The sequence below is a fragment of the Lepidochelys olivacea genome (assembly GCF_965140295.1).
Source record: "Lepidochelys olivacea isolate rLepOli2 genome assembly, chromosome: 1".
Classification (NCBI taxonomy): domain Eukaryota; kingdom Metazoa; phylum Chordata; order Testudines; family Cheloniidae; genus Lepidochelys; species Lepidochelys olivacea.
The window spans coordinates 307647709-307665331 of record NC_140411.1 but is presented as its reverse complement, the minus strand read 5'-3'; the positions used below and the strand labels follow the sequence as shown (position 1 = coordinate 307665331).

At 43.1% G+C, this 17623-nt stretch overlaps 1 protein-coding gene across 1 annotated transcript in view; it reads right to left on the bottom strand.

Annotated features, from left to right (window-relative positions):
* CFTR (CF transmembrane conductance regulator) overlaps positions 1-17623 on the bottom strand; it is a 144345-nt gene that overhangs the window by 90231 nt on the left and 36491 nt on the right. The window contains exons 8-11 of the mRNA XM_084613660.1: positions 13664-13910; positions 11026-11118; positions 10175-10351; positions 6658-6849 (exon numbers count right to left, since the gene is read on the bottom strand). Coding sequence (XP_084469786.1) covers positions 6658-6849; positions 10175-10351; positions 11026-11118; positions 13664-13910 — 709 coding nt within the window. The remainder of the gene's footprint in view (positions 1-6657; positions 6850-10174; positions 10352-11025; positions 11119-13663; positions 13911-17623) is intronic.

Here is a 17623-nt window from a genome sequence, read left to right as displayed (position 1 = left end):
GTCACTATTTTTTAACCTTTTTTTAAAATAAGGCAAAATAATGCCAAAGCAATTTCTGTTATTGTATGAAATATCAAACCCAAAACAAAGACCTGAAACCAACAGGGTGCTTAGCACCTTGTGTTCTCACTGAAATAATTAAGTACCATGCACTAACAGGTGCCTGCCAAGGGCCAAATGCTGCACTTACAATACTATTTACTTAAATGAAATGATCAGCGATATAAATTAGTGCATGTTTAGGTGGGGGGCGGGGATGGGAAAGAAGAAGAAAAATGACTCTATTGAGCAGTCACTTAACTTTCCTTCTGGAACAAGCTGATGTGGATCTTAAATGTGCACTCCATCATGCTACTTTCTTTAGAGGTCTGGACGTGATGGAGATAGGAGAGGGATCATTCCACATCTACATTGCTGCTTGGAGCTGGAACAAGTTGTATTGTTCCAGTCTTCTGTATCAAATACAGGAAAGGGCTTTTTTCCTCCCCAAGAGTATTGTCAATGAGAACGTGAATTTGGGGTAGAATCTCATTTAACTGTAGTTGAGGGCTTGTCTACATGGAAAGTTAACAAGCACTCCAGAGTGTGAATTTACAGCACATCAGTAACTAACTCACCATATGGACACTGCTACAGTGCTTTGAAAGTCCTGGTGTATGGCTTAGCACACTGATGCTTCCAAGTACAGTATGCTAAGCTGCAGTCTGGGACTTTCACTGCGCTTTGGCAGTGTTCACACAGTGAGTTAGTGCATGGACAGCAGGTATGCCCTAGATTCACACCCTCCCTTGCTGTATGCTATCTTCCCAGGCAGACAAGCCTTCTGCAGCTGTGCAGCGAGGAGATGAGTTTTCTTCCACCACCACCACCTCCAACCCCTTTTGCATAGCCTATGTAAAAGCCAGAAACAATTGCGGCCCCTTCACTCAGTCAGGTGGAGTATTTGGTCATTCATAAAGGGGTATGACGGAGCACAGGCAGAAACTTCCTGGTGATCCACACCAACCCCACCAAGGGCCGGGCTCTGCCTTAAGCACACAAGAGAGTTCTAAAAGATTTACCAGAGGCTGTAGGTAGGGAATTAACATTTGGTTTTCAGCATTTTTTAATCGTCTCTGCAGTGTTTCCTCAGAAACTTTGTAGAAGCTAGAAGGACTGAAGAGATGACTGATGACACTAGGACACCGTGTAAGGGAAGGGTTCTTGCTAGATTTCTCCCTGGTCATAGTGTAATACTAGCTTGTTCAGAGTCCACATGTACCAAAACTTCCTCCTGCCATTATGAAGATATCTGTTCATTCTTTTTTACCCTCAAGGCAGTGCCTTGAACTACTGTCGGGAACTATTTAATAACACTTTTTCTTATGCTAACCAGCTGCTCACCTCACTGGCACTAGCTCCAGAGGCTTAAAGACCTAAAAGATATGGGTCAGATTCAGCAGTTGGCACCCACAGGATGGACAGAGCAGTCAGCAGTCATGAGGCTGACCAATATTGTTAACCTTCCCATCATTCTAGGAATTTCCTGTCTTATTGCAGGGGATGCACAGCATGGCCCTTTGAGCAAAAATAGAATTTGGAATGGCTGCAACAGGTTGGTTCTTGGATTTGTGTTGTTGACAATAGCTATAAGGCTGGACTCATGCAGCAGTCTGTGGCAGAAGGCCTAGCATGGAACAAAGCCAGGACCTCTTCTTCAGAAAGTCTTAATAAAATTCCTGTCAAACTGCTAATCAAAACTCAGGCTGTTTTTTGAGTATCAGTGGCATACACAGTAAGGCCTTAAACATATTAAAAAAAAAAACTTTATTATTTAATTGTACCCTGCATAGAGATAAAGTACAGTAACCTCCTCTTATCTTAAAACAAACCATCTATTGTTTTCTTGCTTGAATGGATCTAAAAGAAAATAACTTTCACTGTATGACCTAAAGAAAGACTTTGCTAAGCTAGTTTAAATATCTGTTGTCTTTAATATATAGATGAAAACAAGAGCCCTGTCTTGTGACAAGGCTGGGTGAATAAGAAGATCTTAGAAGCTGGGTGGAATAAATACAGACAAGCTCTAGTGCAATACATCTTTACAAAATACACTTTTGTGTTTCACTGTGTGATAAAAACACTTGTCTGGAACCATGATCTGACAGCAGCAAGAAACATACAGTACCCATGGAGCCCACCTCAATGTATCAATTACAAACTGGATGTTAAATAGGACCTTGATCCTGTAGTAGTTTACATGCACAGAGTCAGATTTTTATAAGACCTCAGCACGCTGAATACTGAGCTCTTTTGAAAATCTGGCCATGAGGTCAAGAAGAGTGGCGGGTGCTGAGGCCTTTAAAATCTGGCCCATAAATCTCCACTGAAATCAACAACAGTTTTGGTGTGGAAAAATAGCAAAACTGAGCACCTCATGCAGACACTTTCCTCAGTAAATAGTTTTATAAGAGTTAAAAAATAGTAAGCTGTTTTTAAAAATTTTGTTGTTTAAAAATGTTGATGAACATACAATTTTTATTTCGGCAAAAATTATCTAAATTTTTCAGGTTTTTTGCTTAAATATTTTCTATTTTCAGCTGAGGAAAGAATAGTTTTTAGGGTTTGGGGTTTTTCAATTAAATCCTCAATTTTTCAGAAATCTCCATGGAGATTTCTGTTTCTATGAAAACTTTTCACTGAAAAAAGATTTTTGAATGAAAATTGTTGACCATCTCTAAACCACAGCACTGGGAGAACTCACCTGAGCCAACCTTGCTGGGTTCTGTTTGTGTAGGTTATGTGTATCAGAACCTTCAAAGTCTGGTGACAAGGGCTCCACAGCTGGTTTGCTTGATGTTTCACAAAACTCATGTGGTGTCCCACCCTGGAAACTCCCTGTTAATAGACTAAGCCCATAAGTAGCAGTATCACTCTTCCTAATTTTGAGTAGCTCTGAGATTCTAAACCTTTCACACAGTTCCTGGGATCTTTCATACAGTTCTAGAGGCTCCCCTATTACCATCCTCCTCATCCTGAAGCATTTTTTCTCATTCAATAAACAGCTATTCTGAAATTTCTGGCTATCCCTAATCATACGTAAAGGTTGTTAATTCCATTTTCTATAAAGACATTTTGGTAATTAGATCTATTCTGAAAGAATAAATGAATTTAAAATATGATTGTTTGGCTTTTAACAATCAAAGTAGGTAGAAACTTTGGTAAGAAGCATCAGACCTTACTGTGAATGGTTTTATAATAGGCTTACTCTGTGGGCTTAGACCGTTTCATATGCAGCTGGGGAAACTATTCACAAATATTTTTTTCAAATTCAAATGGCTTCTCACATTTCCCCCTTTCTCTTTGCAAATATTAATGCAAACACATTCACATGAATGTTGCAGAATGGTTATTCTTAGTCTGAATATGTTAAGGGCCTGATCCAGTGCCCACGGAAGTCAATAGGAAGCACTGGTTGAAGGGATCAAGCCTAATAAAGTGATTTGCTTTTCATGCCAAAAGTGCTTTCCCACTGTGTTTAAAGTTTGTCATCCAGTCAGGAAACAGAAAAATTTCTATCTCAAATCACGAACAGCAAATTAGACTAAGATATAGTTTAAGTAAATATTTTGTGAGCAGCCCAATTTTCCTCCTCCCTTCTCTGGAATTGGTGTCACATTGCTACCACCATCATCCTTTCTGAGAGGATGAAAAACTGAAGAACACTCTTCTCTGGATTTGCTGTCCTTCCCTACATCATCCTTCACTGAACAACAGTCTGTGCCACATCCCCTGTTCTCAAAAGGGCTCCCTAACCCAAGTCGCAATGTGCAAAGAGACTGCATTTTCCGAACAACAGATCACCAGGATCTGCCTCTAGCAAGGGACTGGGTTGTGATGACAAAGCTACACCATTAGTGCCCATGTTAAGGCTGGCTCCTGGTATCTGCACAGAGCCTAAATGGTGCACATGATGACTTCTTTCTCGCCTCCTTTGCTTTGATAGTTATTACTTCATTTGTAATTTCCTTTACAGGTCATTAGTTTCCTTGGTCATTTTGTGCACTAACACAACAACCTTGGCACGGAAGCTGTTATGGGCTTGTGCACATGCAACTGCCTACAATTACTAGTTTTGTCTGTGCAATAACTGTCGTGAATGCCAGTTGGTGACAGAAAACTGGGGACTGGCACTGGGTTCATGAATACTGACACTAATAAGGCTGAAATTTCTTCCCCCAGGGAAAAAAAACTTTTAGTTTTCATTGAAATCTTGCGCAGGAAATTTTGAGTTTCCTGCTGAAAATGGGAGTTATAGTGCCTCACGGGAGTTGTAGTTTGATCCTTGTGTCCTCATTCTCCGCTGTGGACAGGTACCCCAGCTAGACAACATCTCCCATAATACAACAGAGAGTCTCCCCTTTTTGGTGAGGGGAATCTATACAACGTGGAGTCTCTGACTGTGTTGCTTTGTGGAAGATGTGGTCCAGCTGGGGATCCTGGCCCATAGGGGAGAATGGGAAAACAAAGAGCAAACTACAATTCCCACTGTTGGCCATAATCTTTTGTTTTTGGGGAAACATTTTGACAAAAAATTAATTTTCCATGCAAAAAAAGTCATCTAGTGTAAAACCCACTTTTCTGTCAAAGAATATTTTGAGAGAAAATTTGCAACCAGGCCTTCACACAAACCCTTTCTGTGAATGTGATAAGAGAAAACTAATCTGAAGTCTGAACTCACTCTGTCAAACTATATAGTGGCCTAACTTTTCTAGCAGTTATGTCTCAAGGAAGGCCAGACTCAAATGTCAAAAAGGGAAAGGTTTAAAACAGGTGGGGAACCTTTTTTCTATCAGGGGCCACTGGCCCACAGAAAAACTCAGTTGCAGGCCACACAGCACCACGGAGGAGCGTGGGGGAGGGGGTGGGGGGCTTCCCCCCACAGCGGGGTGAGCCGGCGGTCACAGCTCCAGCCCCATGGAGGTGTGTGTGTGTGCGGATGCTCGGGTTTCCCCTAGGCTCCAGGGTGAGGCCAGAAATGAGGGATTCAGGATGTGGTAGGGGACTCCCGGTTGGGGCAGGGGGTTGAGTGTGGGAGGGGATGAGGACTCCAGCTGGGGGTGTGGGCTCTGGGGTGGGGCTGGGAATGATGGTATTAGGGTGCAGGAGAAGGCTCTGGGCTGGAGCCAAGGGGGTTGGAGTGCAGCAGGGCGGGGCTCAGGGCTGGGGCAGGGGGTTGGGGTGCAGGGTCTGGGAGGTAGTTAGGGTGAGGGAGGGTGTTCTGAGCTGGGGCAGGAGATGCGGGCTCCCACCAGGCAGTGCTTACCTCAGGCAGCTCCCAGTCGGTGGCACAGCAGGGCTAAGGCAGACTCCCTGACTGGCTCCACGCTGCTCCCAGAAGCAGCCGCAATGTCCAGCCCCTAGGCGGAGGGGCCAGAGGGCTCTGGGCCCCCACAGCTCCCATTGGTTATGGCTGGGGGCAGGGGCAGGGCACGGAGCTTCCCTCAGTTCCCTGATCGCCACTTCACCTAGGGGCTGCACGGACATGCCAGCTGCTTCCAGGAGCTGCACGGAGCCAGCCGGACTTTTAACATCTTGCTAACCCCAGCTTCCACCCACAGCAGGGTGAGCCACGGGGGGGAACCCAGGTTCAGGGCTTCTGGCCCGTGGCATGTAGACTTGCCATGGGCCGGATGAAATGAAGCAGCAGGTAGGATCCGGCCCATGGGCCATAGGTTCCCCATCCCCTAGTTTAAAATATCCTAAAATTCTCTAACCCTGATTGTTTAGCTCCTCCTAACTCCCACACTAGTCTCGCACTCTCCAACAGAACCCAAGACCCCGTGGCTTTAATTATAATCACTCCTTCGGCATTGTAATTTCACCAGTTTATCTGGAATTAAAATAATACCATGTGACTAGAGAACCCAATCACCCATTGATATCACACAGATGGTTACATTCATGATGAGTTATCTGAGCAGTTACAAGTAACTTACAAACAAAGCGAAAAGACTGACCTCTTCTAGCTGACAGCAAGTAATTTGTGAGTCATTGATTAAATTGATCACAGTAAATAGTACATTCAGTGCAGTCATTTGAATGGGCTGGGCAGAGGTCATTTGAAGGCATCTTCCCCCTTTTCTCCCCTTCTTATTTTTCTGGAAGGAGTCTCTGCTCCAGTAACCGCATTTGCCTTTGGTATGCTAGAAGCAGCAACTTAATTGTGACTTTTGTCACATGACAATGGTGTTTGTGGCAGCAGTGTGAGAGAGAGCGCATGTGTGAGAGAATGTGCACCTTCCATCCACTGACTAGCTAGAGAACGGTTAATCCCTGCTCTCCAAGTAATGCAGCTCCACAGCTTTCCACCTTTTGTGCAGACACTGCCTTGAGTGAAGCCATGAGGGGAGAGCAGTTGGCTCAACTGGAGGGAACTATCCTATCCAAAGGTATAAAAAAAGGAGTCAGTGATGCATTAACCTATGAGGTACATCCTCTTCTTGAACAAAGGGACACCCTGACTGCAAGAAGCCCTTGCTGAGTTTTCTAAATTGACCATGGCTGCAGGATATCTTGCTTAGTTAAACTCCATACCCTGGATTGTTGGACCCCTCACCTGGTTTGAGTCATGTGACTTATCACAGATCATAAGAGAATTTTAATTTTAAGACTGACCTCTTCTAGCTGACAGGCCTTGATGACACTCTTATATCTGTATTCATCATAGGACACACCAAAGATGATGTTTTCTTTGATTGTTCCAGGCATGATCCAGGAGACTTGTGGAGAAAAGGAAATCCTTCCACTGTGCTTGATTTTACCTTCTGAAGGCTCCAACTCTCCCATTATCAACATCAAGAGAGAAGTCTGAAAATAATTAACAGTTAATGTATCAGAACAGATTTACACAACTGTAACAGATGCTCAGCATATGTGAGTCATCTTAATAAATAGCTTGTACTCTATTATGATGCATTCATCTTGTGCAGAGGGTCCATATCAGCACCTATCTAACACCAAAGCTGTATTTAGTGGAGGTTTTGGTGGTGCATAGGGTCCTGTAAAGGCTTCTAAACTGGGATGAAATTCATTCTCAGTAAATGAGGACAGTAGTCTATAATGCCGTGTAGCTATTCTAGTATAGGTTTCAGAGTAACAGCCATGTGTTAGTCTGTATTCGCAAAAAGAAAAGGAGTACTTGGGGCACCTTAGAGACTAACCAATTTATTTGAGCATAAGCTTTCGTGAGCTACAGCATGCATCCGATGAAGTGAGCTGTAGCTCACGAAAGCTTATGCTCAAATAAATTGGTTAGTCTCTAAGGTGCCACAAGTACTCCTATTCTAGTATAGGAACTGGGAACTCTGCATTCTGATCAGCTGGCAAACTAAACTGAGCAGATATTCTGGCTAAGAAACAAAGATCAAAACAGCTTAGACCAGTGCAGTAAAACTAACAGTGTCATATAAGACAGCCATTTTTTAAATATTTATTTTACCAGTGAGACAGTTTCATTTGGGCATACACATAACAGTTTGCATGAGCAATTGTAGTAGCTGCTTGATGTCTTGCATAGTTAAACTCCACATCCTGTGTTGTTGGATCCCTCCCCTGACTTGAGTCATGTGATGGTTGCACAGGCACATTTTGGATTCAGGCCTGCAATGATTTAAATAAATGAATGTGTGTGTGTGCATGTGTGTGTGTGAGAGAGAGAGAACAAAAGAGAGAGAGAGAGAGTGGGAGGAGGTTATTATTCAATTTTGACATCACCAGTTATTTTGTTTAATTTTTTTCTCTATCCCATGACACAATGCAAAATGTGTTGCTTTTTGTTGATGGTGGCTGTCACATGCAGGCTCAGAAATCTTTCTACCTATGTAGCCTTGAAAAGTGTAACTTCTTTGTGCATGTTTAATTGTTCAGATAAACAACTCAGTTTGATCTGATTTTTCCTCTGTTAACTCAGCTATGGCTAGTGTTTCGTATTTCTCTTCATAAAAGAATTGATTGTAATTTCAATACTGACATGTTATAATTTCAAAGTTAATCAGTAGCTAGTAGTAACCTTGCCACACAGTGTTGGCTACCTGATCAAAGAATAGAATTGAGAAATACAAGGAAATATATGTTACAAGAGGTACTCTATTTATTAGTGATAAGAATACCATTAATCAGCACAGCTGGGACTTGGTGGCCAAAAACTCCATAAATCTTCTTAAGTCACAATTTTATGGTGTGACGTTCAGAGGAAGTTTGACAGATAGTAAAATATTCACGGAGAATCTTGTGTGGTATATCATTCCCCTGTCCCAGAGGTTCAATTCTCCAAAATGCCTGCTTCACCAGGTTAAACACTAGGTCCAGTATTTCACAGGATTAACCATTTAGTGTGTTTCACACATCTAGCATATATCTGTTTGTTTTAATCCTGTGTCTCTAATATAACTTTTAATTTGCTCAAACTAAAGTGTCTGCTGGTAAAACGCTCCTAAAAATTTGTCACGCTTCTGCGGTTTTCCAAGTCCAGAAAAATGCCTTTTGCAGATACCAATTATAGACAAAAATAACATTGTGTATTCTGTTTCTGTGGTTCGTGGGTTTGGTTATACCTGGGTGAGCCAATAATAACTTTAGCCAAAAGAAGGACAGTAAGGATTAAATATTTTGAGGAAAAAAGCTTTCCTTTTCCTAAATTCTTGTATATTAGATTGTTTTAAGTAACTCAAGGAAATGGATTCTCCAGATAAAGACTATCATTGAGGATAATTATCCACCGGAACAATTTACTAAGGGTTGTGGCAAATTCTTCATCAGTAGTAATTTTTAAATCAAGATTGAATGTTTTTTCTAAAAGATATATATTCTAGTTCAAACAGGGATTATTTCAGGAAAGTTCTATAGCCAGGGAGGTCAGACTAGATGATCACAGTGCTCCCTTCTGGCCTCAGAATCTATGAAACCATATTTTATTTAAATTGTTAGTTTAAGATTATAAATACTGGATCAAGGGGAATAACCACGTTAGGCTAAAAGTGACTGGAATAATGTGTCAGAAATTGTTCTTCTGTTAGTTTCTGATGAAAATGTTGTGTCCCTGCTTCACATACAGTCAAAATCATCAGCAGTAACTTTTTCATACTTGTATCTTATTATGCCAAGTCTACAATGCAATTCCCATTGGTATTAATACTTAAGAATAATGCTTGAGAGAGAAGCTGATGGGAGTTTTACCATTGACTTCAATGTACCAAGGATTTTACCCAGTGAATATAATAAAAGAAAATCAGGATTGGATCAAAAACAATTAGCTAACCAAAATAAATAAATTAAAAGTTGATAAATGCATAACCAATAGTGGTCCATGTTGTCATACCTTTCTCCACAAGCAGTCCCACTGAAGTCAATGGGACCACACTGGTGAAGTAAACTGCTACTCAGTATGAATCGGGGTATCACAATCCAGCACATTATTTGTAATAAATAGTTTGATCAGATATATTATCGGCAAATCAAATGCACCATTGAATGATTTGATTATATAAGTTAGGCTCTTCAGGATATTATTTTTGGAAGCACATAAATTGTTGACATAACTATTAATTGTTTACGGTCTTCACTGTGGAAATTTAATTTTGTGTTATTCCTATGAAACACCTCTAACTTCCTAAGATCAGTCTTGTCTTGTAAATTACCATTTCCTTGTTAGAATGTAAAAATGGCCACATTGTGCCAGGTCAATGATCCATCTAGCCCAGTATCCTGTCTTCCGACAGTGGCCAATGCCACATGCTTCAGAGGGAATTAACAGAACAGGTCACTTATCAAGTGATCCATCTCCTGTCACCCAGTCCCAGCTTCTGGCAATTAGAGGCTTAGGAACACAATATTTGAGTTTGTATTTACTTGTATATGGCCTATATACACTCTAGTATGGAAAATACCCAGGATAACATTCTTATATTGCCCTAGCACTAAAAATACAATAGAAGTCCTTTGGCCATTCCATTCAAACTAGAGGCTTTGATATAGTTTAGGCAGAGGGCATGGCATGGGAAGAAGATAATCAGGTACATTGCAGCAAATGAATACCATATTATAGTTAAAACAATAACAATTTAACCATATTATAAAACACTTTTGCCAAACAATAATATTTTATATTTTATCAGTGAGGTAGAAACTGGAATACCTTGCCTGCACCAGTAGATCCAGAAACAGTTAACAGCTCTCCTTTCTCAATTTTAAAGTTGATATCTTTAAGAACAGGAGTGCCATAAAGTGGAAAGTTACTAAAGAGGAGATTATTATCATTGCTGGAAACTTTTCTGCTCTCCTGCTTTGCTTTTACAAATATCTCCCCAATTCCCTGCAAAAACATTAGACAGGCAATAAATAGAAGAAAGACATATGCAGACACGTATGTAATACTGTAGAGCTGTATTTTTTTAAACACAGGTAAGAAAAGTATGCACTTATTCTAAAATTTGTTTTCTTAGATCTACATGATTTCATTATTACATTTTAAAAATAATAAATTTATTAAATGATCTTTACAGTAAACCTGGCTTTTTGCTAAAGTTGGGGTGATAAGTGCAGGCACCTTTAACTTTGCTATTTTTCCAGCATCAACACAGCTTTGGAGACGGATTCTGATCCCATGCTAGTGTCAATCAGGAATAACTAGTGAAACACTGCCAAAATGCAAACAAAGTGCTTCCTCCAAAATTTCCATTTTGGCATAATTTGACATGTTTAAATGTGATTTTCCCAAGATAGTGCACTTTCTCACCCATCACCCATAAAGCAGTCTTCTCTAATTGGTGTGGGCAGCCAATGGAGAGAGCAAGTTTTCACTAACTAAGGGATTGATCAGCAGACAATCTTAAATTAGGGCAGGGAACCTGGGATTAGCACAGATGATCCAGAAAAAGGTTGTGGGGTTTTATTTTTCATTTGTTTTGTTCTATGTAATTAATGGGAAAAAATCTGAAATTAAAAAATATTTCTAGTAATTTTATTTTGTTTGATTTAAGTTCTAACCTCATCCCAGAAGGCTGTTACTTTTTCCAGCTCAACACCAGTTGTTGTTAAATTATACTCCAGAGTTTTATATTCTTCTTTTTGCAAGAAATCCTGTAAGCATAATGACAATAGATTATAGCAAAGGGTATTAGACTACACTATCACATGCAAACAGATAATACACAGCACAGTTATTCAGTGCATTTATATCAACTTCAGCAGCTGGTATTCAGTCTTATCATTGTATTTTTGTGTTCTAGTGCAAGGGAGATGAATATGTTTTGTGTGTAGTGTGTTTCCTTATCTCTTGGAAGCACGAGGAAGTTGCTTGTGAAGATGGAGACTCTGTCACCACCAGCCAAAACGTACCGTATGGGCATCAGGGTCTGATTAAGAGTGGTTATAAAAACTTGGTATATCCTTGGTTTTAAGGGCTTACATTGGGCAATGTCATGCAACCAGTCAAAATCCTTTTTAAACAAAAATTTTGTTGATGAAATAATTAGCAATATTGGTAAGCAAAGAAACAAACTACTTATCTGTTCTTTCTCACTTACCCCATGACTGCAAAAAAATGAGTTAATTATCAAGGTATATCCACCAAAAAGGAAAGTTATATAACAGATCTTTGCTACTGCAGCTTTAAGGTTGTATAATTAAAATGGTAGAAGTCAGAGAAGGCAAAAATAAAGGTTTCTTCAGCAGCATTGCACTAATATTATTTTATGGCATACACTTAACAGGCAAAACAGGAATAGAAAATAGAACGTGTGTAATTTGGTTAAGCTAATGTTGCTGTAGGAAAGTTAACTTTTGCATTCTCTGGCTTTACTAAAGAATTATTAAAATTGTACAGTTCATATAAAAAGTTATTCTATTTAAGTTCCATTTTCCTTTTTCAAAGGGGAGAGCTAAAGGCTCCTCTACCCCCCAATGCCTTCTTTAAAGTCCTGAGGCCAAATTTTGCCAGCTTAGGCCCTGATCGAGTATGATATTTAAGCACATACCTAATGGGACAACACACAATCATGAAGTTACTCACATGAGTGAGTATTTGTAGGACTAGAGTCTTAGGCACCTAAATTTATTCTTTAGGTAGTACCTATATGGTGATTTAGGCAAGGACAGCTTCACTCCCCATCAGCCAGACAGATAGGGTTGCCAACTGTCTAATCGCACAAACCAAAACACCCTCTTCCCTGATTCTGCCCAGAGGCCCCACCCCTTCCCCGCCCCTTCTCTGAGGCCACGCCCCACTCACTCCATCCCCACTCCCTCTGTCGCTCGCTCTCCTCCACTCTCACTCACTTTCACCAAGCTGTGGCAGGGGGTTGGAGTACAGGAGGGGGTGCGGACTCTGGGCTGAGGGGTGGGGCCGAATGGTTCGGAGTGTGGGAGCGGGCTCCGGCTGAACCTGGCACAGGGGGTTGGAGTTCAGGAAGGGGTACAGGGTGCAAGTTCTGTGAGGGAGTTTGGGTGCTGGAGGGAACTCCAGGCTGGGGCAGGGGATTGGGGTGCAGGAGGGGGTGAGGGGTGCAGGCTCTGGGAGGGAGTTTGGGTGCAGGAGGGGGCTGGGGTAGGGGGTTGGAGTGCAGGAGGGGATGCAGGGTGCAGGCTCTGGTCAGGAGGCACTTACCACAGTTCATGGCCAATGGGAGCTGCAGAGTCGGCACTGGGGGCGGGGGCAGGATGTGGTGCCTCCTGCTTCCCGCCCCCAAGGGGAAGCAGGGACATGCCAGCCACTTTCTGGTGCAGCATGGAATCAGGGCAGGCAGGGAGCATGCCTTAGCCCCGCTGTGCCACCAGACTTTCAGCGCCTAAAGTCTCCCAGTTTGACTTCAGTAGCCTCCAGGAGATACGGCCTGATTCCAGGAGACTCCCAGCAAAACCAGGAGGGTTGGCAACCCTACAGACAGACCATTAAATCCTTCCTGCCCTGGTCCAATTGTGGGGTTTGTCCTTCCTGTCATAGATCTGAATCTCAAACACTCAAGTTTAGATTTGACCCTTTGCAAAGTGCAGAGATCAGACCAGCATGAAATCCAGATCAGAATCTCCCCCGTCCAACTCTCGTTTGTCCCTGGTCCTCTCTTTCTCCCACCTCCCTGCTCAACCCAAACAAATAAAAAAAGCCAGTTTAGAACTGTTCTAATTCCATATTATGATTCAGGTCTATCTATAAGTACTATCTCATGCATTCTTATCACATTAATTATAAAAATGTATTATATTCAATAACTTTAACAAAAAAAATGGAGAGAGCTGATGAGATTTGGACAAAAAATAATATAAGAATTCCAAGAGAGATCTGAAACAGCATTTTTAAATGATCCATCCCATAAGACCCCATCTTGAATTCACTGCACACATCCAAAACTACTGTTGACATAGTGGGTGTTTGAGGTATGCAACAATTGTAAGACTGCCCCTTGTCATGTTTAAATTCTGCTGAAAGATTTATTCTACAGGTAAGAGGCAATAACTTGGAAGTGCTTCCCATTTAAAGACTGTGGTTCTGAGGTGACTTTAGATCAGAAAACCATAAAAGCAATTCATGTTATATGAAACTGTGTACTTTTGATGAGGGATTGACAAAATAAGGTACTATAAAGGATTAGGTTTTGTATCTGGAAGGATCTTAGTTTATGTACAGTACCTGTATTTTGTTGATTGCTCCAAGAGAGTCATACCATGTCTGCACAGCCCCGGGGAACTGCCTAGTGACTGTCATTCGAAGAACAATGCAGAATGAGATGGTGGTAAATATTTTTCGGACGATAATTCCATGTGTCAGTGCAAGGGGAAGCACACACAAAAACACCACAAAAAAACCTGAGAAGAAGAAGGCTGAACTGTTGAAATATCTCACATATGCAGCTTTTCGGGTCAGTTTCAGTTCAGTTCTGTTAAAAAAAGAAGTGTAAAGATTCATTGTTCATAGTGACAGAAAGGTGGGTGAAAAATTTAGTGACACAGGCTTAACTATGTGTCCATGTTTGTCATTACTTTCCAAGACTACTGAAGAAGTGACCCCATTCCTACTATTAGTGTGAAAGCTTGAGGAAAGGGAAGCAGATACACTAAGCCCTGGTCTACACTACGAGTTTAGGTCAAATTTAGCAGTGTTAGATCGATTTAACGTCCACACGACTAAGCCATTTTTGTCGACTTAAAGAGCTCTTAAAATTGATTTCTGTACTCCTCCCTGACGAGGGGATTAGTGCTGAAATTGACATCACTGGGTTGAATTTGGGGTAGTGTGGATGCAATTCGATGGTATTGGCCTCCGGGAGCTATCCCAGAGTACTCCACTGTGACTGCTCTAGACAGCACTTTCAACTCAGATGCACTAGCCAGATACACAGGAAAAGCACCGGGAACTTTTGAATTTCATTTCCTGTTTTGCCAGCGTGGCGAGCTCATCAGTAGAGGTGACCATGCAGAGCTCATCAGCACAAGTGGCATGCAGTCCTAGAATTGCAAAAGAGCTCCAGCATGGACCGAACAGGAGGTACTGGATCTGATCGCTGTATGGGGAGATGAATCCGTGCTATCAGAACTCCGTTCCAAAAGACAAAATGCCAAAATATTTGAAAAAAATCTCCAAGGGCACGATGGACAGAGGCTATAACAGGGACCCACAGCAGTGCCGCATGAAAATTAAGGAGCTCAGGCAAGCCTACCAAAAAACCAAAGAGGCAAATGGCCACTCCGGGTCAGAGCCCCAGACATGCCGCTTCTATGATGAGCTGCATGCAATTCTAGGGGATGCCCCTACCACTACCCCACCCTTGTCCATGGGGACCTGCAAGGGGACCTGCATGCAACAGGGATGAGGATTCTGGGGACAAGGAAGATGAGGAGGAGAAGGAGGATAGTGCACAACAGGCAAGTGGAGAAACCGTTCTCCCCGACAGCCAGGAACTGTTTATCACCCTGGCGGGCTCCCAGACCGGGAAGCTGGAGAAGGCACCTCTGGTGAGTGTACCTTTGTAAATATAATACATGGTTTAAAAGCAAGCATATTTAATGATTAATTTGCCCTGAAGACTTGGGATGCATTCACGGCCAGAACAGCTACTTGAAAACTCTGTTAACGTGTCTGTGGATGGAGCGGAAATCCTCCAGGGACATTATTAAGGGAACATTCAGAGGTGGCCATTCCTGCTGGGCTGTTTGCCTGTGGCTGAAAAGAAATCATCCCCGCTTTTAGCCACTTGGTGGGAGGCGGGAGCCATTCATACTGAGCTGTTCGCGTTTGGCTGTCAGGGATCTTCCCTGATACTAGTCACGCAGTGGGAGGAGGGGATAAGCGATCATCCCAGAGAATTGGAGGGGGGGGAGTTTGTGCTGCATGTTAACCCGAAAACCACAGCCCCTCCTTTTAAATGGCCAACCCAACAGGTGGTTGGTATGGGAAAGGAAGGTGCTGCTGTTTGAAACCATTCCCACATGTTATGAAGGTTGAAGAAGCCAAAAGACTGTGGCTTACCATGGCTGCCTGCAAGCTGAATTCTGTTGCCCGGCCCTGCGTGTGTGATCTCTCACACCAAACCGGCAGGCCCTCAATATAAGAGGCAAAATGCGACCTTGTACCGAAAGCACATGTGCTATGTAATGTTAACAGCTTGGTTCACCATGAAAGAGTCTACCCATTGTTCTCTAAAATGTGTCTCTTAAATATTACTCTCCCTTTTTTTCCTCCTGCAGCTGCAAATGTTTCAACGCTCCCCCTATCATCTCCAGCCCAGAGGCTAGCACAGATAAGAAGGCAAAAAAAATGCACTCGCAATGAAATGTTCTTTGAGTCATGCAGTCTTCCTGCACTGAAAGAGCTTAGCTGAATGTGTGGAGGCAAACAATGACAGAGTCCAGGAAAGCAGAAAATGAACGCGAGGACAGGAGGGACGAGCAAGATGAGAGGTTGTGGGAGCAAGAGGAGAGGTGGCGGTAGCATGATGAGAGGAGGCAGGATGCAATGCTGAGGCTACTGGGGGATCAAACTGATATGCTTCGGCATGGTGGAGCTGCAGAAAAGGCAGCAGGAGCGCAGACTGCCACTACAGCCCCTGTGTAACCGCCCACACTCCTCTCCAAGTTCCATAGCCTCCTCACCCAGATGCCCAAGAACGCGGGGGGAACGGGACTCCAGGTACCCAACCACTCCACCCCAGAGGATTGCCCAAGCAACAGAAGGCTGGCATTGAATAAGTTTTGAAGTGCAGTGTGGCCTTGTCCTTCCCTCCTCCCCTCATCCACCACCCCACCCAGTGCTTCCCTCCTCCCCCACCCATCCCGGGCTACCTGGGCAGTTATCCCCCTATTTGTGTGATGAATTAACAAAGAATGCATGATTTTGAAACAACAATGACTTTATTGCCTCTGCAAGTGGTGATCGAAGGGGGGAGGGCAGTTGGCTTACAAGGAAGTAGAGTGAACCAAGCGGGTGGGTTTTCAACAAGGAGAAACAAACAGAACTGTCACACCATAGCCTGGCCAGTCATGAAACTGGTTTTCAAAGTTTCTCTGATGCGCAGCGCACCCTGCTGTGCTCTTCTAATCACCCTGGTGTCTGGCTGCACATAATCAGCAGCCAGGCAATTTGCCTCAACCTCCCACCCCGCCATAAATATCTCCCCCTCACTCTCACAGACATCGTGGAGCACACAGCAAGCAACAATAACAATGGGAATATTGGTTTCACTGAGGTCTAACCGAGTCAGTAAACTACACCAGCGCACTTTTAAACATCCAAATGCACATTCTACACCCATTCTGCACTTGCTAAGCCTGTAGTTGAACAGCTCCTGACTACTGTCCAGGGTGCCTGTGTATGGCTTCATGAGCCATGGCATTAAGGGGATAACTATAGGCATTTCAACATTCCCAACAGTTATTTTCTGGTCTGGAAAGTAAGTCCCTTCCTGCAGCTGTTCAAACAGACCAGAGTTCCTGAAGATGCGAGCGTCATGTACCTTTCCCGGCCATCCCACATTGATGTCGGTGAAATGTCCCTTGTGATCCACCAGTGCTTGCAGCACCATTAAAAAGTACCCCTTGTGGTTTACGTACTGGCTGCCAAGGTGATCCAGTCCCAAGATAGGGATATGCATTCCGTCTATCGCTCCACCACAGTTAGGGAATCCCATTGCAGCAAAGCCATCTACTATGACCTGCACATTTCCCAGAGTCACTACCCTTGATAGCAGCAGCTCAGTGATTGTGTTGGCTACTTGGATCACAGCAGCCCCCACAGTAGATTTGCCCATTCCAAATTGATTCCTGACTGACCAGTAGTTGTCTGACGTTACAAGCTTCCAGAGGGCTATTATCACTCGCTTGTGAACTGTGAGGGCTACTCTCATCTTGGTATTCTTGTGCTTCAGGGCAGGGGAAAGCAAAGTCACAAAGTTCCATGAAAGTGCCCTCACGCATGCAAAAGTTTCGCGGCCACGGGGAATCATCCGAGACCTGCAACACTGTGCAGTCCCACCAGTCTGTGCTTGTTTCCCGGGCCCAGAATCAGCATTCCATGGCATGAGCCTGCCCCATTGCCACCAGGATGTCGAAATTGCCAGTGCCCGGACTTTGAGAGAAGTCTGTATCCATGTCCTCA